This window comes from Hyperolius riggenbachi, chromosome 8, assembly GCF_040937935.1.
Source record: "Hyperolius riggenbachi isolate aHypRig1 chromosome 8, aHypRig1.pri, whole genome shotgun sequence".
Classification (NCBI taxonomy): Eukaryota; Metazoa; Chordata; class Amphibia; order Anura; family Hyperoliidae; genus Hyperolius; species Hyperolius riggenbachi.
In genome coordinates this window covers 407,501-435,093 of record NC_090653.1, presented here as the reverse complement: position 1 = coordinate 435,093, position 27,593 = coordinate 407,501, and the positions used below count along the sequence as shown (strand labels likewise).

Here is a 27,593-nt window from a genome sequence, read left to right as displayed (position 1 = left end):
TCTGCAGCACATTACAGAGTACATAGTCATGTCACTGACTGTCCTCAGAGGAGCTCACACTCTAATCCTACCATAGTCATAGTGTAGTGTCCTACCATATTATTATTATGTATTTATATATCACTGACATCTTCTGCAGCACATTACAGAGTACATAGTCATGTCACTGACTGTCCTCAGAGGAGCTCACACTCTAATCCTACCATAGTCATAGTCTAATGCCCTACCATATTATTATTATGTATTTATATAGCACTGACATCTTCTGCAGCACATTACAGAGTACATAGTCATGTCACTGACTGTCCTCAGAGGAGCTCACACTCTAATCCTACCATAGTCATAGTCTAATGTCCTACTGTATTATAATTATGTATTTATATAGCACTGACATCTCCTGCAGCACATTACAGAGTACATAGTCATGTCACTGACTGTCCTCAGAGGAGCTCACAATCTAATCCTACCATAGTCATAGTCTAATGTCCTACCATATTATTATTATGTATTTATATAGCACTGACATCTCCTGCAGCACATTACAGAGTACATAGTCATGTCACTGACTGTCCTCAGAGGAGCTCACACTCTAATCCTACCATAGTCATAGCCTAATGTCCTATCATATTATTATTATGTATTTATATAGCACTGACATCTCCTGCAGCACTGTACAGAGTACATAGTCATGTCACTGTCTGTCCTCAGAGGAGCTCACACTCTAATCCTACCATAGTCATAGTGTAATGTCCTACCATATTATTATGATGTATTTATATAGCACTGGCCTCTTCTGCTGCACATTACAGAGTACATAGTCATGTCACTGACTGTCCTCAGAGGAGCTCACACTCTAATCCTACCATAGTCATAGTCTAATGTCCTACCATATTAATATTATGTATTTATATAGCACTGACATCTCCTGCAGCACTGTACAGAGTACATAGTCATGTCACTGACTGTCCTCAGAGGAGCTCACACTCTAATCCTACCATAGTCATAGTGTAATGTCCTACCATATTATTATTATGTATTTATATAGCACTGGCCTCTTCTGCAGCACATTACAGAGTACATAGTCATGTCACTGACTGTCCTCAGAGGAGCTCACACTCTAATCCTACCATAGTCATAGTGTAATGTCCTACCATATTATTATTATGTATTTATGTAGCACTGACATCTTCTGCAGCACATTACAGAGTACATAGTCATGTCACTGACTGTCCTCAGAGGAGCTCACACTCTAATCCTACCATAGTCATAGTGTAATGTCCTACCATATTATTATTATGTATTTATATAGCACTGACATCTCCTGCAGCACATTACAGAGTACATAGTCATGTCACTGACTGTCCTCAGAGGAGCTCACAATCTAATCCTACCATAGTCCTAGTCTAATGTCCTACCATATTATTATTATGTATTTATATAGCACTGACATCTCCTGCAGCACATTACAGAGTACATAGTCATGTCACTGACTGTCCTCAGAGGAGCTCACACTCTAATCCTACCATAGTCATAGTCTAATGTCCTACCATATTATTATTATGTATTTATATAGCACTGACATCTCCTGCAGCACATTACATAGTACATAGTCATGTCACTGACTGTCCTCAGAGGAGCTCACACTCTAATCCTACCATAGTCATAGTGTAATGTCCTACCATATTATTATTATGTATTTATATAGCACTGACATCTCCTGCAGCACATTACAGAGTACATAGTCATGTCACTGACTGTCCTCAGAGGAGCTCACACTCTAATCCTACCATAGTCATAGTCTAATGTCCTACCATATTATTATTATGTATTTATATAGCACTGACATCTCCTGCAGCACATTACAGAGTACATAGTCATGTCACTGACTGTCCTCAGAGGAGCTCACAATCTAATCCTACCATAGTCATAGTCTAATGTCCTACCATATTATTATTATGTATTTATATAGCACTGACATCTCCTGCAGCACATTACAGAGTACATAGTCATGTCACTGACTGTCCTCAGAGGAGCTCACACTCTAATCCTACCATAGTCATAGTCTAATGTCCTACCATATTATTATTATGTATTTATATAGCACTGACATCTCCTGCAGCACATTACATAGTACATAGTCATGTCACTGACTGTCCTCAGAGGAGCTCACACTCTAATCCTACCATAGTCATAGTGTAATGTCCTACCATATTATTATTATGTATTTATATAGCACTGACATCTCCTGCAGCACATTACAGAGTACATAGTCATGTCACTGACTGTCCTCAGAGGAGCTCACACTCTAATCCTACCATAGTCATAGTGTAATGTCCTACCATATTATTATTATGTATTTATATAGCACTGACATCTCCTGCAGCACATTACAGAGTACATAGTCATGTCACTGACTGTCCTCAGAGGAGCTCACACTCTAATCCTACCATAGTCATAGTGTAATGTCCTACCATATTATTATTATGTATTTATATAGCACTGACATCTTCTGCAGCACATTACAGAGTACATAGTCATGTCACTGACTGTCCTCAGAGGAGCTCACAGTCTAATCCTACCATAGTCAGTCTAATGTCCTACCATATTATTATTATGTATTTATATAGCACTGACATCTTCTGCAGCACATTACAGAGTACATAGTCATGTCACTGACTGTCCTCAGAGGAGCTCACACTCTAATCCTACCATAGTCATAGTCTAATGTCCTACCATATTATTATTATGTATTTATATAGCACTGACATCTTCTGCAGCACATTACAGAGTACATAGTCATGTCACTGACTGTCCTCAGAGGAGCTCACACTCTAATCCTAGCATAGTCCTAGTCTAATGTCCTACCATATTATTATTATGTATTTATATAGCACTGACATCTCCTGCACCACATTACAGATTACATAGTCATGTCACTGACTGTCCTCAGAGGAGCTCACAATCTAATCCTACCATAGTCATAGTCTAATGTCCTACCATATTATTATTATGTATTTATATAGCACTGACATCTTCTGCAGCACATTACAGAGTACATAGTCATGACACTGACTGTCCTCAGAGGAGCTCACAATCTAATCCTACCATAGTCATAGTGTAATGTCCTCCCATATTATTATTATGTATTTATATAGCACTGGCATCTCCTGCAGCACATTACAGAGTACATAGTCATGTCACTGACTGTCCTCAGAGGAGCTCACAATCTAATCCTACCATAGTCATAGTCTAATGTCCTACCATATTATTATTATGTATTTATATAGCACTGACATCTTCTGCAGCACATTACAGAGTACATAGTCATGACACTGACTGTCCTCAGAGGAGCTCACAATCTAATCCTACCATAGTCATAGTGTAATGTCCTCCCATATTATTATTATGTATTTATATAGCACTGGCATCTCCTGCAGCACATTACAGAGTACATAGTCATGTCACTGACTGTCCTCAGAGGAGCTCACACTCTAATCCTACCATAGTCATAGTCTAATGTCCTACCATATTAATATTATGTATTTATATAGCACTGACATCTCCTGCAGCACTGTACAGAGTACATAGTCATGTCACTGACTGTCCTCAGAGGAGCTCACACTCTAATCCTACCATAGTCATAGTGTAATGTCCTACCATATTATTATTATGTATTTATATAGCACTGGCCTCTTCTGCAGCACATTACAGAGTACATAGTCATGTCACTGACTGTCCTCAGAGGAGCTCACACTCTAATCCTACCATAGTCATAGTGTAATGTCCTACCATATTATTATTATGTATTTATGTAGCACTGACATCTTCTGCAGCACATTACAGAGTACATAGTCATGTCACTGACTGTCCTCAGAGGAGCTCACACTCTAATCCTACCATAGTCATAGTGTAATGTCCTACCATATTATTATTATGTATTTATATAGCACTGACATCTCCTGCAGCACATTACAGAGTACATAGTCATGTCACTGACTGTCCTCAGAGGAGCTCACAATCTAATCCTACCATAGTCATAGTCTAATGTCCTACCATATTATTATTATGTATTTATATAGCACTGACATCTCCTGCAGCACATTACAGAGTACATAGTCATGTCACTGACTGTCCTCAGAGGAGCTCACACTCTAATCCTACCATAGTCATAGTCTAATGTCCTACCATATTATTATTATGTATTTATATAGCACTGACATCTCCTGCAGCACATTACATAGTACATAGTCATGTCACTGACTGTCCTCAGAGGAGCTCACACTCTAATCCTACCATAGTCATAGTGTAATGTCCTACCATATTATTATTATGTATTTATATAGCACTGACATCTCCTGCAGCACATTACAGAGTACATAGTCATGTCACTGACTGTCCTCAGAGGAGCTCACACTCTAATCCTACCATAGTCATAGTCTAATGTCCTACCATATTATTATTATGTATTTATATAGCACTGACATCTCCTGCAGCACATTACAGAGTACATAGTCATGTCACTGACTGTCCTCAGAGGAGCTCACAATCTAATCCTACCATAGTCATAGTCTAATGTCCTACCATATTATTATTATGTATTTATATAGCACTGACATCTCCTGCAGCACATTACAGAGTACATAGTCATGTCACTGACTGTCCTCAGAGGAGCTCACACTCTAATCCTACCATAGTCATAGTCTAATGTCCTACCATATTATTATTATGTATTTATATAGCACTGACATCTCCTGCAGCACATTACATAGTACATAGTCATGTCACTGACTGTCCTCAGAGGAGCTCACACTCTAATCCTACCATAGTCATAGTGTAATGTCCTACCATATTATTATTATGTATTTATATAGCACTGACATCTCCTGCAGCACATTACAGAGTACATAGTCATGTCACTGACTGTCCTCAGAGGAGCTCACACTCTAATCCTACCATAGTCATAGTGTAATGTCCTACCATATTATTATTATGTATTTATATAGCACTGACATCTCCTGCAGCACATTACAGAGTACATAGTCATGTCACTGACTGTCCTCAGAGGAGCTCACACTCTAATCCTACCATAGTCATAGTGTAATGTCCTACCATATTATTATTATGTATTTATATAGCACTGACATCTTCTGCAGCACATTACAGAGTACATAGTCATGTCACTGACTGTCCTCAGAGGAGCTCACAGTCTAATCCTACCATAGTCAGTCTAATGTCCTACCATATTATTATTATGTATTTATATAGCACTGACATCTTCTGCAGCACATTACAGAGTACATAGTCATGTCACTGACTGTCCTCAGAGGAGCTCACACTCTAATCCTACCATAGTCATAGTCTAATGTCCTACCATATTATTATTATGTATTTATATAGCACTGACATCTTCTGCAGCACATTACAGAGTACATAGTCATGTCACTGACTGTCCTCAGAGGAGCTCACACTCTAATCCTACCATAGTCCTAGTCTAATGTCCTACCATATTATTATTATGTATTTATATAGCACTGACATCTCCTGCAGCACATTACAGAGTACATAGTCATGTCACTGACTGTCCTCAGAGGAGCTCACAATCTAATCCTACCATAGTCATAGTCTAATGTCCTACCATATTATTATTATGTATTTATATAGCACTGACATCTTCTGCAGCACATTACAGAGTACATAGTCATGTCACTGACTGTCCTCAGAGGAGCTCACACTCTAATCCTACCATAGTCATAGTCTAATGTCCTACCATATTATTATTATGTATTTATATAGCACTGACATCTCCTGCAGCACATTACAGAGTACATAGTCCTGTCACTGACTGTCCTCAGAGGAGCTCACACTCTAATCCTACCATAGTCATAGTCTAATGTCCTACCATATTATTATTATATAATTATATAGCACTGACATCTTCTGCAGCACATTACAGAGTACATAGTCATGACACTGACTGTCCTCAGAGGAGCTCACAATCTAATCCTACCATAGTCATAGTGTAATGTCCTCCCATATTATTATTATGTATTTATATAGCACTGGCATCTCCTGCAGCACATTACAGAGTACATAGTCATGTCACTGACTGTCCTCAGAGGAGCTCACACTCTAATCCTACCATAGTCATAGTGTAATGTCCTACCATATTATTATTATGTATTTATATAGCACTGACATCTCCTGCAGCACATTACAGAGTACATAGTCATGTCACTGACTGTCCTCAGAGGAGCTCACACTCTAATCCTACCATAGTCATAGTGTAATGTCCTACCATATTATTATTATGTATTTATATAGCACTGACATCTCCTGCAGCACATTACAGAGTACATAGTCATGTCACTGACTGTCCTCAGAGGAGCTCACACTCTAATCCTACCATAGTCATAGTGTAATGTCCTACCATATTATTATTATGTATTTACATAGCACTGACATCTTCTGCAGCACATTACAGAGTACATAGTCATGTCACTGACTGTCCTCAGAGGAGCTCACAGTCTAATCCTACCATAGTCAGTCTAATGTCCTACCATATTATTATTATGTATTTATATAGCACTGACATCTTCTGCAGCACATTACAGAGTACATAGTCATGTCACTGACTGTCCTCAGAGGAGCTCACACTCTAATCCTACCATAGTCATAGTCTAATGTCCTACCATATTATTATTATGTATTTATATAGCACTGACATCTTCTGCAGCACATTACAGAGTACATAGTCATGTCACTGACTGTCCTCAGAGGAGCTCACACTCTAATCCTAGCATAGTCCTAGTCTAATGTCCTCCCATATTATTATTATGTATTTATATAGCACTGACATCTCCTGCAGCACATTACAGAGTACATAGTCATGTCACTGACTGTCCTCAGAGGAGCTCACAATCTAATCCTACCATAGTCATAGTCTAATGTCCTACCATATTATTATTATGTATTTATATAGCACTGACATCTTCTGCAGCACATTACAGAGTACATAGTCATGTCACTGACTGTCCTCAGAGGAGCTCACACTCTAATCCTACCATAGTCATAGTCTAATGTCCTACCATATTATTATTATGTATTTATATAGCACTGACATCTCCTGCAGCACATTACAGAGTACATAGTCCTGTCACTGACTGTCCTCAGAGGAGCTCACACTCTAATCCTACCATAGTCATAGTCTAATGTCCTACCATATTATTATTATATAATTATATAGCACTGACATCTTCTGCAGCACATTACAGAGTACATAGTCATGACACTGACTGTCCTCAGAGGAGCTCACAATCTAATCCTACCATAGTCATAGTGTAATGTCCTCCCATATTATTATTATGTATTTATATAGCACTGGCATCTCCTGCAGCACATTACAGAGTACATAGTCATGTCACTGACTGTCCTCAGAGGAGCTCACACTCTAATCCTACCATAGTCATAGTGTAATGTCCTACCATATTATTATTATGTATTTATATAGCACTGACATCTCCTGCAGCACATTACAGAGTACATAGTCATGTCACTGACTGTCCTCAGAGGAGCTCACACTCTAATCCTACCATAGTCATAGCCTAATGTCCTATCATATTATTATTATGTATTTATATAGCACTGACATCTCCTGCAGCACATTACAGAGTACATAGTCATGTCACTGACTGTCCTCAGAGGAGCTCACAATCTAATCCTACCATAGTCATAGCCTAATGTCCTATCATATTATTATTATGTATTTATATAGCACTGACATCTTCTGTAGCACATTACAGAGTACATAGTCATGTCACTGACTGTCCTCAGAGGAGCTCACACTCTAATCCTACCATAGTCATAGCCTAATGTCCTATCATATTATTATTATGTATTTATATAGCACTGACATCTCCTGCAGCACATTACAGAGCACATAGTCATGTCACTGACTGTCCTCAGAGGAGCTCACACTCTAATCGTACCATAGTCATAGTGTAGTGTCCTACCATATTATTATTATGTATTTATATATCACTGACATCTCCTGCAGCACATTACAGAGTACATAGTCATGTCACTGACTGTCCTCAGAGGAGCTCACACTCTAATCCTACCATAGTCATAGTGTAATGTCCTACCATATTATTATTATGTATTTATGTATTTATATAGCACTGACATCTCCTGCAGCACATTACAGAGTACATAGACATGTCACTGACTGTCCTCAGAGGAGCTCACACTCTAATCCTACCATAGTCATAGTCTTATGTCCTTCCATATTATTATTATGTATTTATATAGCACTGACATCTCCTGCAGCACTGTACAGAGTACATAGTCATGTCACTGACTGTCCTCAGAGGAGCTCACACTCTAATCCCACCATAGTCATAGTCTAATGTCCTACCATATTATTATTATGTATTTATATAGCACTGACATCTTCTGCAGCACATTACAGAGTACATAGTCATGTCACTGACTGTCCTCAGAGGAGCTCACAATCTAATCCTACCATAGTCATAGTCTAATGTCCTACCATATTATTATTATGTATTTATATAGCACTGACATCTCCTGCAGCACATTACAGAGCACATAGTCATGTCACTGACTGTCCTCAGAGGAGCTCACAATCTAATCCTACTGTAGTCATAGTCTAATGTCCTACCATATTATTATTATGTATTTATATAGCACTGACATCTTCTGCAGCACATTACAGAATACATAGTCATGTCACTGACTGTCCTCAGAGGAGCTCACACTCTAATCCTACCATAGTCATAGTCTAATGTCCTACCATATTATTATTATGTATTTATATAGCACTGACATCTGCTGCAGCACATTACAGAGTACATAGTCACTGGAGTTTGGAAATCTGCTGGGCTGATCAGGTGATGGATTTGTAGGGCTGGGATTAGTTGCTCAAAGTCAGCTGTTAGGCCTCATTCACATTACAACACGCAGATGGCCGTGCGATCGGAATGCAATGCGTACGTTCGCACACCATTTGCATTTGCATGCGTTACGTGGCTGATCACATTCACTGAAAGATTCAGCCGCACGTTTTAAGAAATAATGCGTGCAGCCTGCGTTTGCACACCGCACTGGTCCGGAATGCACGCAGTGTGAGTGTCAGACAGTGCAGTCTATGCAGTCTGATGTCGTGCGGGTCTGCCTCCCACACGTGTTGCCAAAATCCGGACGGGAACGCATGTAATGTGAACCAGGCCTGACTTCCATTTCCTGTGTAATGTACATCAGGGAGTAATTGCAGCAAATCAGAGTGTAGCAGATCTGTCACCTGATCAGACTGGTCACATGCTTCCGGTGGCATTACTGGTCAGGTTTGAGTGACAGATGTAATTGTTCCCGCAGTATATTGTGCCGGAGTCTCTCCTGCTGACCAGGACCTTGCAGCTCTCCATCTGGCACCACGATCGCTTTGGAAGGAACACATTTCTCGGGGAGGTGAACCTACCTCTGGCTTCCTGGAACTTTGACAGCGTGGTGGACGAATGTCTACCTCTGCATGGAAAGGTAACACTGTGAATGGCAGGCCCAGGCATCCCAACTCAGCACTAACCCTCAGCTCAGCACCAATCCAAACCCTCAACCCAACACTAACCCTCGGCTCAGCACTAACCCTGAACCCAACACTAACCCTCTTCCAAGCACTAACCCTTAACCCAACTAATCCTAACTCTTAGCTCTGCACTAACCCTGCAACTCAGCACTAATCCTCAACCCAGCACGAATCCTAACCCTCAGCTTAACACTAACCCTCAGTTCATCACTAACCCGAACCCTCAAGCCAACACTAACCCTCAGCTCAGCACTATAACCCTATTCCGCACCTTAGCACTAATCCTAACCCTCAACCTTACACTAACTTTAACCTTCAACCCAACTTATCCTAACCCTTAGCTCAGCACAAACCCTAACCCTCAACCCAACACTAATCCTAAGGGAAGCATAAACTGGGGTTGGAAGATCCTCTGCACCCCATGGGCTTCATTCACAATAGTGTGCAGAGTTTTAGCATGCCATTGAAAAGCCACTTTGCACATGCTAACATGCTTTGCACGTGCTAACTAGGGTGCTAAGTAGTTTGCACGTGCAAACTTTTAGGTGTGTTAACTGAGTTATCATGCTTTTGTAAATCGAGCCTCATATGAGGTGCTTCCTGTTTTTATAGTTTCTTATGATCCGGTCACAGGGAGCGATCAGGGTGCGCTGTCATGTGATCCGGTCACAGGGTGTGCTGTCATGTGATCCGGTCACAGGGAGCGATCAGGGTGCGCTGTCATGTGATCCGGTCACAGGGTGTGCTGTCATGTGATCCGGTCACAGGGAGATATCAGGGTGCGCTGTCATGTGATCAGGTCACAGGGAGGGATCAGGGTGTGCTGTCATGTGATCTGGTCACAGGGAGGTATCGGGGTGTGCTGTCATGTGATCCGGTCAGAGGGAGGTATCAGGGTGTGCTGTCATGTGATCTAGTCACAGGGAGGTATCGGGGTGTGCTGTCATGTGATCCGGTCAGAGGGAGGTATCAGGGTGTGCTGTCATGTGATCCAGCCACAGGGAGGGATCAGGGTGTGCTGTCATGTTATCCGGTCACTGGGAGGGATCAGGGTGCGCTGTCATGTGATCCGGCCACAGGGAGGGATCAGGGTGTGCTGTCATGTGATCCGGTCACTAGGAGGGATCAGGGTGTGCTGTCATGTGATCTGGTCACTGGGAGGGATCAGGGTGCGCTGTCATGTGATCCGGTCACAGGGAGGGATCAGGGTGTGCTGTCATGTGATCCGGTGACAGGGAGGTATCAGGGTGCTCTGTCATGTGATCCTGCCACAGGGAGGGATCAGAGTGTGCTGTCATGTGATCCGGTCACTGGGAGGGATCAGGGTGTGCTGTCATGTGATACGGGCACAGGGAGGGATCAGGGTGTGCTGTCATGTGATCCGGTCACAGGGAGGGATCAGGGTGTGCTGTCATGTGATCCGGTCACAGGGAGGTATCAGGGTGCGCTGTCATGTGATCCGGTCAGAGGGAGGTATCAGGGTGCGCTGTCATGTGATCCGCCACAGGGAGCGAGTGTATTGTCATGTGATCCGGTCACAGGGAGCGAGTGCGCTGTCATGTGATCCGGTCACAGGGAGCGAGTGTATTGTCATGTGATCCGGTCAAAGGGAGCGAGTGTATTGTCATGTGATCCGGTCACAGGGAGCGAGTGTATTGTCATGTGATCTGGTCACAGGGAGCGAGTGTATTGTCATGTGATCCGGTCACAGGTAGGGATCAGGGTGTGCTGTCATGTGATCCGGTCACAGGGAGGGATCAGGGTGTGCTGTCATGTGATCCGGCCACAGGATGGGATCAGGGTGTGCTGTCATGTGATCCGGTCACTGGGAGGGATCAGGGTGCTCTGTCATGTGATCCGGCCACAGGGAGGGATCAGGGTGTGCTGTCATGTGATCCGGTCACTGGGAGGGATCAGGGTGCTCTGTCATGTGATCCGGCCACAGGGAGGGATCAGGGTGTGCTGTCATGTGATCCGGCCACAGGGAGGGATCAGGGTGCTCTGTCATGTGATCCGGCCACAGGGAGGGATCAGGGTGCTCTGTCATGTGATCCGGCCACAGGGAGGGATCAGGGTGTGCTGTCATGTGATCCGGTCACTGGGAGGGATCAGGGTGCTCTGTCATGTGATCCGGCCACAGGGAGGGATCAGGGTGTGCTGTCATGTGATCCGGTCACTGGGAGGGATCAGGGTGCTCTGTCATGTGATCCGGCCACAGGGAGGGATCAGGGTGTGCTGTCATGTGATCCGGTCACTGGGAGGGATCAGGGTGCGCTGTCATGTGATCCGGTCACAGGGAGGGATCAGGGTGCGCTGTCATGTAATCCGCCACAGGGAGCGAGTGTATTGTCATGTGATCCGGTCACAGGGAGCGAGTGCGCTGTCATGTGATCCGGTCACAGGGAGCGAGTGTATTGTCATGTGATCCGGTCAAAGGGAGCGAGTGTATTGTCATGTGATCCGGTCACAGGGAGCGAGTGTATTGTCATGTGATCTGGTCACAGGGAGCGAGTGTATTGTCATGTGATCCGGTCACAGGGAGGGATCAGGGTGTGCTGTCATGTGATCCGGTCACAGGGAGGGATCAGGGTGTGCTGTCATGTGATCCGGCCACAGGATGGGATCAGGGTGTGCTGTCATGTGATCCGGCCACAGGGAGGGATCAGGGTGTGCTGTCATGTGATCCGGTCACTGGGAGGGATCAGGGTGCTCTGTCATGTGATCCGGCCACAGGGAGGGATCAGGGTGTGCTGTCATGTGATCCGGCCACAGGGAGGGATCAGGGTGCTCTGTCATGTGATCCGGCCACAGGGAGGGATCAGGGTGCTCTGTCATGTGATCCGGCCACAGGGAGGGATCAGGGTGTGCTGTCATGTGATCCGGTCACTGGGAGGGATCAGGGTGCTCTGTCATGTGATCCGGCCACAGGGAGGGATCAGGGTGTGCTGTCATGTGATCCGGTCACTGGGAGGGATCAGGGTGCTCTGTCATGTGATCCGGCCACAGGGAGGGATCAGGGTGTGCTGTCATGTGATCCGGTCACAGGGAGGGATCAGGGTGCTCTGTCATGTGATCCGGTCACAGGGAGGGATCAGGGTGCTCTGTCATGTGATCCGGCCACAGGGAGGGATCAGGGTGCTCTGTCATGTGATCCGGCCACAGGGAGGGATCAGGGTGTGCTGTCATGTGATCCGGTCACTGGGAGGGATCAGGGTGCTCTGTCATGTGATCCGGCCACAGGGAGGGATCAGGGTGCTCTGTCATGTGATCCGGTCACAGGGAGGGATCAGGGTGCTCTGTCATGTGATCCGGCCACAGGGAGGGATCAGGGTGCTCTGTCATGTAATCCGGCCACAGGGAGGTATCAGGGTGCGCTGTCATGTGATCCGGTCACAGGGAGGGATCAGGGTGCTCTGTCATGTGATCCGGTCACTGGGAGGGATCAGGGTGCGCTGTATGTAATGTGCACAGAATGAAGATCTACAGACTACATTATTCCTCCCAGTTCTGCTGAATGTAGAAGGAAAGCGATCTTTGTCTTGTTTTATTGTTATCCGGGGGGAATAATTTCTGGTGCAGTTCATGTGGTTTCTGCTGCTGGGAATGGTCACTGTTCATTATTGATATTATTAATTCACCAGGAGAGCCGTCATGTCCTCTCCAGTGTTGTGGTGCATTTACAATGACACTATAAAAAATGGAGCTTTTATAGCCTTGTAAATCGAGGTGGAGACCCGGCTGTTCTTGATTTCACATATGTTCCCCTGCACCTTCTCAGGGCCCTGGTGCTGACTGGATGACTCCCTGGTTTCTTGTACTAATACAGCAGTTGGGCAATTGGACAAACTCATCGATTGGACTACCCAGTTTCATGAGCATTTCATGTTTCCATGCAGGGCAGTGTGGATGGAGGGACATCCAGCAATAAGGGGGAGCTCGTTGTGTCTCTGAAATACATCCCGCCTTCCAAACCCACCACTGGGAGCGAGAAGAGGAAAAGTACGTAGACATTGTCTGCTAGGAAGTATCGTTACCCCTCCCCCTTATGTCCCCACCCCTCCCGTCCTCCCCCTTCCTGTCCTCACTCCTCCCCTTCCTGTCCTCCCCCTTCCTGTCCTCACTCCTCCCTTTCCTGTCCTCACTCCTCCCCCTCCTGTCCTCACTCCTCCCCCTCCTGTCCTCCCTCCTCCCCCTCCTGTCCTCATCCCTCTCCATACTTGTGATTCAGAGACCTTCTCCTGTGCTTGTCAATAAGGTAAATCTGGGTTGGAAGTGAAAGTCTTTAGAGTAGACCTTTTCGTACATGCAAAGACTTTGGCGCTGACCTCATACAGGAACCAACAGCCAATCAGTGAGCTTACTGAGTGCGACGCCCACATTATACGGTCCGAGTGTTTCCACTATTGGAAGTCAAGGGGCACTTTAAATCTTCACCTTCTCGTACTCTGCCACTCCCTCCAGTTATGGCTGCCGGTTAATGGTCCAGGAATGCGTGTATAAGGGAAAGATCATGGCTGTAAGTGGACACCGTTTTACACAGGATAATGCAAAATCATCCCTCAAACGTTAATAATGTCAACCAATATAAAATGTACAAATATGTTCAACTTAGTTATGGGCCCTTAAGTCAGGGGCCCAATTGGTGAAAAAAACATTGAACAAACATGCCGGCACCATCACCTTGTCCTCTAGCAGCTCACCTGGCCGGCATTGCTATGGCTTCATCAGGATCTTGTGCGGCAACATGGGAAAAATCACTCCACCTAGTGGGCGGCAACCGCGTGGTAATCAGGCTGAGCCAGGACAGCAGGGGGGGTCTAACATCACTTCCGCCCAGACAATGAATCATGTCCGCCCTTCTTCCTGGATGCAAGGCATGGCAGTGGGCTCTTATGCCTATAGATGTGGGCGGAAGTGCTCATTGACATGCCTTGTGAAGGTCCAGAGTGGAAATGACGAACTGTCTATGTTCCGGGCGGAAGAGATCGGTAACCGGAAAGAGGGGCGGAAGTGACCCTGGATCCTCCGTCCCATCTCAGCTCAGCCTGATTGCCAGGCGATTGCTGCCCACTTTTCCTGCTGTCTGAATTCTTGTGGTTTATGCAGGAAAAGCTGCCATATATACATGTTTAGCTCCTTATCAGTTTATGGGGTTGATTGACTAACCGGTATAACCAGTTAGTGGCCGGTATAGAGGCTATGCTCGCTCCCTGCTCCGTAGCATGCCTTATACCTGGCCTATGGTAATTCCTTATATAATTACTGTGTTAATTAACAAGGTCGCATCTGTGCTATTGAAGTATTGTGCTATGTAAAATCCCCTGACACTTCACTAGTGCTGTGTAACATGTCAGTGTAAAGGGTTAGGGGAGGGGGTTTTCAAATATTGCTCTGGGACTTTCAAACCATTCATTTTAAACAGTGAAACTTTCATAAGATTGTTTTAATTACAGAAGCTATACCATGTTGTTTACAGTAGACATTTAGGCTTCCCGCTGAAATGCCAGGATTATTATGACTAATGATCTGCTCAGCTGTCTGCACGAGCAGACAGCTGTTTGGCCATTCTTTAGGTCTGAGTGCTGCAGGTCTCTGGAAAAAAAGACCTGTCTTCACTTTGCAAACTTCAGACTTGCTCTGCTACTGAGGAATTTGCATACACTTGTCATGCAAATTGCCTAGCTGCCTCCTTTGATGGCTTGCAGTATAAATACCTTGTGCTCCCAGAATTCCTTGCTGGTCATAATGGTTTGTTCCTGCTAACACCTGGAGTGTCAGCCTTTGCTATTGTTTGCTAAGATTATCATAGAGTAATTCCTTGGGACTGCACTAGGCATCCCTTATAGTGCAGTCAGGTTGTATAATCTGTTTTGTCTGTGCGATTGCATGGTCGCCAGCGGTTGGCAATAGTGAATCATTCTGTCTTGTGATTGTCTTGTCACCAGCGGCGGTCGACAGGAAATCGTTCTGTCTGTGTGGATCGCACTCGCCCTAACGGTAGTGGCGGTGGTGCCTTCTGTATTCTGCCATAGGGGTGCTAACCAGAGCAGCGGTTGCTACTGGTAGCCCCATCTGTTTGTCTTTCTGGATCGCATCTGCTCTAGCGGTAGTGGCGGTGGTTCCTTCTGTGCTCTGTCTGGGAGTGTAGGCCAGAGCTGCGGTTGCTGCTGGCTGCTCCTTCTCTCTGTCTTGTCTGGTACGAACGCTTGCTGTAGGCTCGGTGAGGTAACCGTTTAGCAATTGTTTGCGTTCTCTATTGCGTGTTTGTGTTACATTGGTTAATTAGGGTGGCACACTTATCACTGGCGCCTAACGCGCGGTGATCGTGTCTTAAACGCGTTCGCTGTTGCGAATGAGTGCGGTGTTCGCGTTTAGCTAGCGTTTATTTTCCTTGATGTTCTGATCATTGTTTATTGCTGTGTCTTTCTTGCTACACTTCTGCTCTGTCTTAATTTGGTCTTGTTTCACTATTGGCAATCGCCACTCTTGCGATTGCGTTCCCACTTTGTTTCCGTGGTAGTGTGTTCATCGTCGCTGGGTGGCGACTAGATTGGTGGACACACATACATTCTATCTCTGTGCTTATTCAGTCTTGTGTCACTGTTAGCAATCGCCATCTCTTGCGATTGCTTTCCCACTTGGTCTTCACTGTTGTGTGTTCACCGTAGCTGGGTGGCGACTAGATTGGTGGACATACATACATTTCATCTCTGTGCTTATTCAGTCTTGTGTCGCTGTTAGCAATCGCCATCTCTTGCGATTGCCTTCCCACTTGGTCTTCACTGTTGTGTGTTCACCGTAGCTGGGTGGCGACTAGATTGGTGGACATACATACATTTCATCTCTGTGCTTATTCAGTCTTGTGTCACTGTTAGCAATCGCCATCTCTTGCGATTGCGTTCTCACTTGGTTTCCGCTGTTGTGTGTTCGCAGTCGCTGGGTGGCGACTAGATTGGTGGACATACATACATTTCATCTCTGTGCTTATTCAGTCTTGTGTCACTGTTAGCAATCGCCATCTCTTGCGATTGCTGTCCCACTTGGTCTTCACTGTTGTGTGTTCACCGTCGCTGGGTGGCGACTAGATTGGTGGACACACATACATTCTGTCTCTGTGCTCTCTCTCTTTAAGGGCTATCTTGCCCTGCATTGCTTCCCCTCGTACAATTCCTATCTGGCATCTGTGGCAGTACAGAGGGGTTGTTCCTCTGTTCTCCACAGCTCCATCTGCCGGCAGGAATTCCCCTCTACAGGTGCATTGCCTTCTGTGGTTCTGTCAGATTATACGCTTATCGAGGATTTCCGCAGTGTCAGCGCGCATCCTGTGCGCTGACCATGGAGATAATTCCACAATTGTTACAGTATGACTAGCCGAACCAAAATTTCCAGTGTAGAGGGAATTTCTGATTTGTAAGATTTTGTCGAATATGGTTCTTGTATCTTTATAAGGTTTAAGATACTGAACTCTGAAACCAGAGATGATTTCATATCAGAATGTTCCAGATTCTTGGCAAATCCTGAATTTCAGGCCACCAACATTTCCACTTGGAGTGCTCAGATTGCTTACAATCTTTTCCAAGGTGATTTGTTTGTGTGGGCTGCTGAGTATGCCAGACACAAGAATCTGAGACATAACCCTCGCAGGTTTCTGGCTCATGTGTTTTCTCGTAAGCTTGGAATTCCCATGCCATGCTATTTCTATGAGTTTTTCCCTGCAGTGCAAGATGCTGATCAGGTTAGTTTATGCAACACCTCTCAGTCATTACCATATGCCAATGAGTTGCTGTTTGTAGCCCAGTCTGTTGATTCAGTAATTCCCTGTAGATCAATTCAGCCCCAAGCTAAAGCATCAGTGGATTCTATGATAGGCAAAATTATTCAGTATATTAAAGGTGTAAGAAAATCTATGCATGTTACTGATCCCAACCCGTATGAGTCTTACCTTGATACAGGGTTGTTTGAGCCTCCATTTGCTTCATGGGAGATTGGGGCTTTAATGGAGGAGTTCGAGAGTGATTGGAAGGCGTTTTGCGGGCGAAGAGATTCTTAATGCTTGTGTTAATTCTGTGTACACTTTGATTGATTCTGATGAGTGTGACAAATGTTTTGTGGACCCGGTGATTTGTGTGTGGCAAACGATTTTGGATGAATTGCACACACACCAACCAATTGACTCCAATAAAGAGACACCAATATCGGATGATTGTTCCTGCCTTTCTGAGGTAAAGCAAGTGAGTTCAGACATTGTGCGATCTGAAATGAATGGGTGTACTACTGTAATGGACACCTGTGTGAATTTTGAAAGATTCTCTCCTGTTTCTGTGGAATGTGAATCTGTGCGATCTAATGCCTGTTTCTCAGGCGTTTCTGCAGATTAGGATCAACATAAATGTGTCCGTTTTGTCAAAGATATCTGGGATCCCTTGTCGTTTAAGAACGGACCCTTTTCTCCCAGTCATCTTCCAGCTATGATCCTGCTATGGGAAAAATTCCTAAACTATGCAGTCTCAAAAGTAATGTTAATATGACTAATAAAGTTTTTCTTGTTGTCACAACTTCTTTTGCAAATAAATCTATGTCTCACTCTGTGCACACCTGTAAAGGCACGTTGCCTGATGACAGTTGTTTCAGTGTTTCTGTCCTAAACACTTTGCAGTCTGATCCACAGATAGCGGAGGTTTGCGCTTTGGAAGCGTCAGTTTCACAACCTAAAGCGATCTTGGATTCGCAAATTTTGCGTTCTGACTCTTCAGATTCGACATTGTTAGCCGAGTCTAAGGGTGAGACAGCACTTTGGTTTTGTGAATCTGATACAGGGGGATCTTTGCCTTGTCCCGAGAAGGTCTCTGTGAGCCTGCCCTGTACCATGAATAAAACCATGATGTCCACTCGCACTGACATTTGTGAGTCCCTTTCTTGCTCTGAGGATAGTACTGACTCTCCACCCTGTACTCTGGATGAGTCAATATTGCCTTGTATAAAATCTCCTGCAGTGACCCTAGAGGCTCGTCTAGGTATTGCTACTATTCTCACCTGTTTTTCTGCTATTTTGGAATTGCAGTCTAGTTTGACTGTTATGCAGAATTCTGCGTGCAGTGAGATTAGAGTTAGGGAGTCAGTGTGTGATCCAGTAGATATTCCTGTGCATCCTGTTCATGAAGATAAAACTCAGTCTCAGCGGATTGTAGAACCATCCCTGGGACATTTGCTCTGTCCGCAAAATGTATTTGATGTTTTTCCCTGTAACATGGATAGTTCAGAATCCTGGATTTCTTTGTCAGAAAACTTGGGAAACAGTGCTCCTGAGCTTTTGTTTGATGTTCTGGAGGTCTCCGAGTTCCTCCCAAAGGGTGCAGAACTTTTAGGAGATACCTCCTGCCCAACAAGTCCTTTTGAGGTATTGCCCACTTCAGTAGGCATCGCTGCTATACTGACTACTTTTGCAGCTCCTGTGGAGCTTCAGTCATGCGTAGTCAATGATGAATGTTGGTTAGAGACCAGTACAGTCACAGAAATTCTAAGTCTGAGTCCAAGTCTTCTTTTGAAAGTCCAGTGCTTGTGACCACTACTCGTGATGATTCTTTGCCCGGTCCTGGTTTTGGTCTTGTCGTGTCGGACTCTGAGGTTGGCAGTTCCTCGACGTGTCCTGAGGTTTCTCTTGTGCTAGTGTACCCCGATGTGCTCTGTGACTCAGAAAGCCCAAGTGTGTCTCGGTTGCCAGCATGCTCAGATACTTCCTCTGTGGAGACATGTTCTGATATTGCCTGCCTGCTTGCATGCCCAGAAGTGGTCCCTGAAAGCCCTGATCTTGATGGTTGTCCTGGTAATCCTGAATCCGGAATTGTCATTGGTTCCATAGGGGTTCTTGGTAGTTCTCCATGTGAGCCTGGTGATCGTTCTGACCTCTCGGGATCTCTGCGGAGCTTCAAAGTGTTCTGGGAGATTCTGAGAGAAATATTTCCTGGTACCCTGGATGGGATCAGTGGCTGCTCTGTTGAAAGGGACACTTCAAATAGGTATTGTGGCAGGTTTGGTATTTTTGGACGGTCCCTGGAAGGTGGTGGTGTCACAGACCGCAAGGCCGGTCTGCGGATGGGGTAAATCGATCAGCGTCAGAAATCCTCTCACACGGTCATTTGTTCATCACGAAGGGTAACCCGCGTTCGCAATTTGATGAACTGACTAATGGAGGGAGCGTTCGGACACTAACTGATTCACCACACACATACAATTCAAAGATCTGCCACCAAGCGGGTTACACAGCCCGCTACTGTAATTACTAGGACTTGGAGAACGCTCTATTAACCCTTAGCAGTATGCAGGAACCTGGGTCAGATCGTTGTATCTGGGCCGGGTTCTCGCATACGGGTTATAAAGGCACACTTCTATTAAACACAGGGTAGCGAGTTCAGGAGAATAGGTACGATTGTGTATGTTCAGCAACAGGTCATAACCGCTAAACGATGTTTTAAACGTTTAATAACAAAAATGCATTACATACAGTTATATACACCAATTAACATATAAACACAGAGCTTAAAAATAAAAGGGAATAAAATCAAAAAATTCTTACTTAGTTATGGCTGAGAGTCCATTTGAAGAATGAAAAAAAAGAGTCCAGTTTAACCACTTGCCGACTGCCTACTTCATATTGGCGGCGGCAAAGTGGCAGCCCCAGGACCATGTAACGCAGAATGGCGTCAGGTCCTGGGGCACTGTTTGGCTGGGGATCGCGCGCTGGGATGCGCGCGCATCCACCGGCAATAGGCTCCACCCACCCACGACGTCAACCCGCCGGCCAATCGGAAGCGCCGGCGGGTTGTTAACCCGACGATCGCCGGATAGGAAGCGTATAATACGCTTTGTAATGTTTACAAAGTGTATTATACAGGCTGCCTCCTGCCCTGGTGGTCCCAGTGTCCGAGGGACCACCAGGGCAGGCTGCAGCCACCCTAGTCTGCACCCAAACACACTGATCTGCCCCCCCCCCGCCCCCTGATCACCCACAGCACCCCTCAGACCCCCCCTGCCCACCCCCCAGACCACTGTTTGCACACAATCACCTCTCTAATCACCCATCAATCACTCCCTGTCACTATCTGTCAACGCTATTTTTTTTTAGTCCCTAAACTGCCCCCTGGGTACTCCTGATCACCCCTCCACCCCTCAGATTTTCCCCAGACCCCCCCCAGACCCCTCCCCCCTGTGTACTGTATGCATCTATCCCCCCTGATCACCTGTCAATCACCTGTCAATCACCCATCAATCACCCATCAATCACCCCCTGTCACTGCCACCCATCAATCAGCCCCTAACCTGCCCCTTGCGGGCAATATGATCACCCACCCACACCAATAGATCGCCCGCAGATCCGACATCAGATCACCTCCCAAGTGCAGTGTTTACATCTGTTCTCTACTCTAAACACCCACTAATTACCCATCAATCACCCATCAATCACCCCCTATCACCACCTGTCACTGTTACCCATCAGATTAGACCCTAATCTGCCCCTTGCGAGCACCCAATCACCCGCCTACATGCTCAGATTGCCCTCAGACCCCCCCTTATCAATTCGCCAGTGCATTATTTACATCTGTTCTTCCCTGTAATAACCCACTGATCACCTGTCAATCACCCCCTGTCACTGCCACCCATCAATCACCCCCTGTCACTGCCACCCATCAATTAGCTCTTAACCTGCCCCTTGCGGGCAATCTGATCACCCACCCACACCAATAGATCGCCCGCAGATCCGACGTCAGATCACCTCCCAAGTGCAGTGTTTACATCTGTTCTCTCCTGTAAACACCCACTAATTACCCATCAATCACCCCCTATCACCACCTGTCACTGTTACCCATAAGAATAGACCCTAATCTGCCCTTTGCGGGCACCCAATCACCTGCCCCACACGCTCAGATTGCCCTCAGACCCCCCCCATTATCAATTCCCCAGTGCAATATTTACATCTGTTCTTCCCTGTAATAACCCACTGATCACCTGTCAATCACCTATCAATCACCCACTGTCACTGCCACCCATCAATCACCCCCTGTCACTGCCACCCATCAATCAGCCCCTAACCTGCCCCTTGCGGGCAATCTGATCACCCACCCACACCATCAGATTGCCCCAGACCTACCCTCAGATCACCTCCAAAGTGCATTGTTTACATCTGTTCTGCCATCTAATCACCCACTGATCACCCATCAATTAGCCCCTGTCACTGCTACCCATCAGATTAGACCCCTATCTGCCCCTAGGGCACCCAATCACCCGCCCACACCCTCAGAACGCCCTCAGACCCCAGCCCTGATCACCTCGCCAGTGCATTGCTTGCATCTATTCCCCCCACTAATCACACCTTGAGACACCCATCAATCACCTCCTGTCACCCCCTAACACACCTACCCATCAAATCAGGCCCTAATTTTCCCCGTGTGGGCTCCTGATCACTCGGCCAAACCCTCAGATCCCCCTCAGACCCCCTTCTGATCACCTCCCCAGTGCATTGATTGCATCTATTTTCCCCTCTAACCACCCCCTGAGACACCCATCAATCACCACCTGTCACCCCCCTAGCACTCCTATCCATCAGATCAGGCCCAATACAACCTGTCATGTAAGAGGCCACCCTGCTTATGACCGGTTCCACAAAATTCGCCCCCTCATACACCACCTGCCATCAAAATTTGCAGATGCTTATACCCCTGAACAGTCATTTTGAGACATTTGGTTTCCAGACTACTCACGGTTTTGGGCCCGTAAATAGCCAGGGCAGTATAGGAACCCCACAAGTGACCCCATTTTAGAAAAAAGACAGCCCAAGGTATTCTGTTAGGTGTATGACGAGTGCATAGAAGATTTTATTTTTTGTCAAAAGTTAGCGGAAATTGATTTTTATTGTTTTTTCCCAAAGTTTCATTTTTCACTAACTTGTGACAAAAAATAAGATCTTCTATGAACTCACCATACTCCTAACAGAATACCTTGGGGTGTCTTCTTTCTAAAATGGGGTCACTTGTGGGGTTCCTATACTGCCCTGGCATTTTAGGGTCCCTAAACCGTGAGGAGTAGTCTAGAAAACAAATGCCTCAAAATGACCTGTGAATAGGACGTTGGGCCCCTTAGCGCACCTAGGCTGCAAAAAAGTGTCACACATGTGGTATCGCCGTACTCAGGAGAAGTAGTATAATGTGTTTTGGGGTGCATTTTTACACATACCCATGCTGGGTGGGAGAAATCTCTCTGTAAATGGACAATTGTGTGTAAAAAAAATCTAATATATGTCATTTACAGAGATCTTTCTCCCACTCAGCATGGGTATGTGTAAAAATACACCACAAAACACATTATACTACTTCTTCTGAGTACAGCGATACCACATGTGTGGCACTTTTTTGCAGCCTAACTGCGCTAAAGGGCCCAAAGTCCAATGAGTACTTTTAGGATTTCACAGGTCATTTTGCGACATTTGGTTTCAAGACTACTCCTCACGGTTTAGGGCCCCTACAATGCCAGGGCAGTATAGGAACCCCACAAATGACCCCATTTTAGAAAGAAGACACCCCAAGGTATTCTGTTAGGTGTATGACGAGTTCATAGAAGATTTTATTTTTTGTCACAAGTTAGCGGAAATTGATTTGTATTGGTTTTTTTTTTCACAAAGTGTCAATTTCCACTAACTTGTGACAAAAAAAAAATCTTCTATGAACTCACCATACTCCTAACAGAATACCTTGGGGTGTCTTATTTCTAAAATGGGGTCACTTGTGGGGTTCCTATACTGCCCTGGCATTTTAGGGGCCCTAAACCGTGAGGAGTAGTCTAGAATCCAAATGCCTCAAAATGACCTGTGAATAGGACGTTAGGCCCCTTAGCGCACCTAGGTTGCAAAAAAGTGCAACACATGTGGTATTGCCCTACTCAGGAGAAGTAGTATAATGTGTTTTGGGGTGTATTTTTACACATACCCATGCTGGGTGGGAGAAATATCTCTGTAAATGACAATTTTTTGATTTATTTTTTTTACACACAATTGTCCATTTACAGAGATATTTCTCCCACTTAGCATGGGTATGTGTAAAAATAAACCCCAAAACACATTATACTACTTCTCCTGAGTATGGCGATACCACATGTGTGGCACTTTTTTGCACCCTAACTGCGCTAAGGGGCCCAAAGTCCAATGAGTACCTTTAGGATTTCACAGGTCATTTTGCGACATTTGGTTTCAAGACTACTCCTCACGGTTTAGGGCCCCTAAAATGCCAGGGCAGTATAGGAACTCCACAAATGACCCCATTTTAGAAAGAAGACACCCCAAGGTATTCCGTTAGGAGTATGCTGAGTTCATAGAAGATTTTTTTTTTGTCACAAGTTAGCGGAAAATGACACTTTGTGAAAAAAAACAATTAAAATCAATTTCCGCTAACTTGTGACAAAAAAAAAATCTTCTATGAACTCACCTTACTCCTAACGGAATACCTTGGGGTGTCTTCTTTCTAAAATGGGGTCATTTGTGGAGTTCCTATACTGCCCTGGCATTTTAGGGGCCCTAAACCGTGAGGAGTAGTCTTGAAACCAAATGTCGCAAAATGACCTGTGAAATCCTAAAGGTGCTCATTGGACTTTGGGCCCCTTAGTGCAGTTTGGGTGCAAAAAAGTGCCACACATGTTTTATCGCCATACTCAGGAGAAGTAGTATAATGTGTTTTGGGGTGTATTTTTACACATACCCATGCTGAGTGGGAGAAATATCTCTGTAAATGGACAATTGTGTGTAAAAAAAAAATCAAAAAATTGTCATTTACAGAGATATTTCTCCCACCCAATATGGGTATGTGTAAAACTACACCCCAAAACACATTATACTACTTCTCCTGAGTACGGCGATACCACATGTGTGGCACTTTTTTGCAGCCTAACTGCGCTAAGGGGCCCTAAGTCCAATGAGCACCTTTAGGCTTTACAGGGGTGCTTACAATTTAGCACCCCCCAAAATGCCAGGACAGTAAACACACCCCACAAATGACCCCATTTTGGAAAGTAGACACTTCAAGGTATTCAGAGAGGAGCATAGTGAGTCCGTGGCAGATTTCATTTTTTTTTTTGTCGCAAGTTAGAAGAAATGGAAACTTTTTTTTCCCTTTTTTTTGTCACAAAGTGTCATTTTCCGCTAACTTGTGACAAAAAATAAAATCTTCTATGAACTCACCATGCCTCTCAGTGAATACTTTGGGATGTCTTATTTCCAAAATGGGGTCATTTGGGGGGTATTTATACTATCCTGGAATTTTAGCACCTCATGAAACATGACAGGTGCTCAGAAAAGTCGGAGATGCTTCAAAATGGGAAAATTCACTTTTTTGCACCATAGTTTGTAAACGCTATAACTTTTACCCAAACCAATAAATAGACACTGAATGGTTGTTTTTTTTTTATCAAAGACATGTAGCAGAATATCTTTCGCGCTTAAATGTATAGGAAATTTTACTTTATTTGAAAAATGTCAGCACAGAAAGTAAAAAAAGTCATTTTTTTGACAAAATTCATGTCTTTTTTAATGAAATTAATAAAAAGTAAAACTCGCAGCAGCAATCAAATAGCACCAAAAGAAAGCTGTATTAGTGACAAGAAAAGGAGGTAACATTCATTTAGGTGGTAGGTTGTAAGACCGAGCAATAAACCGTGAAAGCTGCAGTGGTCTGAATGGAAAAAAAGGCTCTGGTCCTTAAGGGGTTTTATGACTGCAGTGCTTAAGTGGTTAAAAGTAGGCATTCAGGTTAAAAGTCCTTGAACACAGCACTGGAACGCATGCCCGGACTTCCCTGGTCGATGAAATTTGGAGAACTGGGCAGGTTTGGTCCCGCCCCACTTTTATAGGACCTGAGTCTTGGGGCTGTCACTACCTGGAAAGTAGGTGTGTTTAAGGCGGGTTTACCTCCTAATCAGCAGGTTGCCGCCCCCCAGACTCAGAGCAAGAAATGTACCGATTATTAATAATCTGTGTAACTCCGCCCCAGATTGGCGCATCGCAAATCCGAGACTATATTCATAAGCGGCTTGCGACCCTTTATCAAACGAGGCTATACACGCCTAGTCTGTCGCATTCGCTCTACGCAGGCCGGATAAAGTGGTTTCTCTACAGATTCCTGATAGCTAGAAAATTGCAATTTAGGTGACTGATAGAACTGATTTCTAGATATCAGGAAATGTAATTTTTGTCTTGCTGTGCCAAACCTATTTTGAATTATTAATAAATTAACGTTTCCTTTGTTTGAGGCTAAGAGCTTGGAGGGAATTTTTAATCTTACTGGTTCGAGCTGGTTTTTCTTTTGGGGGAAGATGAGCTGTGTAGCCAAATGGCTTCTCGGCAGGGGAGTTGGCCACTTGTGAAATTCTTTCCTGACACAGGATGTGGGGGAAGGTTACTGTTGCTCTCAGTAAGAAGAGAGGAAAAAGGACATCTATTGTACATTTACCATACGAAAATCGTTGGCGCTTGCGCACGACTTTCCGTAATGTTCGTCACAGGTGGGTATTGCTCAGAGGGTTTCGATGGGTTCTTCTCTGGCATTCACAGTTGTGATGGGTGTTACGCTGAGACTTGTAGTACTGATGGGCATGTTTCGGTGGCTTCTGATTCCGACGAGGTCGGTTTCGGGAGGATTGACTCTGGAATTGGGCCTTGTCGGGCTGTCCCGACCTTCATGAGTCTTCAGTCAGAGTTTTTTGGAAATATCAGTTTTGAGGCACGTCTGGAAGCCGTCCCTAGAGGGGGGGGGGGTACTGTAATGATCTGCTCAGCTGTCTGCACGGGCAGACAGCTCTTTCTCCATTCTTTAGGTCTGAGTGCTGCAGGTCTCTGGAAAAGAGACCTGTCTTCACTTTGCAAACTTCAGACTTGCTCTGCTACTGAGGAATTTGCATACACTTGTCATGCAAATTGCCTAGCTGCCTCCTTTGATGGCTTGCAGTATAAATACCTTGTGCTCCCAGAATTCCTGGCTGGTCATGATGGTTAGTTCCTGCTAACACCTGGAGTGTCAGCCTTTGCTATTGTTTGCTAAGATTATCGTAGAGTAATTCCTTGGGACTGCACTAGGCATCCCTTCTAGTGCAGTCAGGTTGTATAATCTGTTTTGTCTGTGCGATTGCACGGTCGCCAGCGGTTGGCGATAGTGAATCGTTCTGTCTTGTGATTGTCTTGTCGCCAGCAGTGGTCGACATGAAAATCGTTCTAAAGCAGAGGGACACCAAGAGCCCCAATAGTGTAATTCGTCTTGGGGACAACAAAATAAATGAGAAGTTAAAATTATACTTACAAACCAGGGTTACCAATAGGCAACCACTATATAGGCAGGTGGGAAGAACAATCCTGACCCCACTCAGGAATAAAAAGTCGCTCTCTGTAGACAGGAAAATAGGGTAATAACCCTCCACCCAGGGTGGACTCAATGTAGTGTACAAGATACAGAGGCGCCAAAAGAATAAAAGGTAATTAAATGAACTTAAAAAACCAACTGGTTAAACAGAGGAGGCAGCGGTGGTCTTACCCCCTCCAAACAGACACAGGCAAGGACTGCGATTCAGACAGTCAACAATTTATTCGGAACTCCAAAAAACAATGCAACGCGTTTCACAGACCATACATCCTGCTTCCTCAGGCAAAATACAGTAGGAGTCACAGCATCTGTATTATATCAGCGAGCTCGGCGCCTCTGAAAATCGTTCTGTCTGTGTGGATCGCACTCGCCCTAACGGTCGTGGCGGTGGTTCCTTCTGTATTCTGCCTGAGGGGTGCTAACCAGAGCAGTGGTTGCTACTGGTAGCCCCATCTGTTTGTCTGTCTGGATCGCTTCCGCTCTAGCGGTAGTGGCGGTGGTTCCTTCTGTACTCTGTCTGGGACTGTAGGCCAGAGCTGCCGTTGCTACTGGCTACTTCTTCTGTCTGTCTTGTCTGATACGAACGCTTGCTGTAGGCTCGGTGT

The 27,593-nt window shown here is 45.0% G+C and overlaps 1 protein-coding gene across 3 annotated transcripts in view; it reads left to right on the top strand.

Moving 5' to 3' along the window:
• The window catches only part of SYTL4 (synaptotagmin like 4), a 358,613-nt gene that overhangs the window by 285,019 nt on the left and 46,001 nt on the right, over window positions 1-27,593 (top strand). For all 3 annotated transcript variants that reach the window (XM_068249964.1, XM_068249962.1, XM_068249963.1), the window contains 2 exons: window positions 9,391-9,552; window positions 13,495-13,597. In XM_068249964.1, the coding sequence (XP_068106065.1) occupies window positions 9,391-9,552; window positions 13,495-13,597 (265 nt within the window). The remainder of the gene's footprint in view (window positions 1-9,390; window positions 9,553-13,494; window positions 13,598-27,593) is intronic.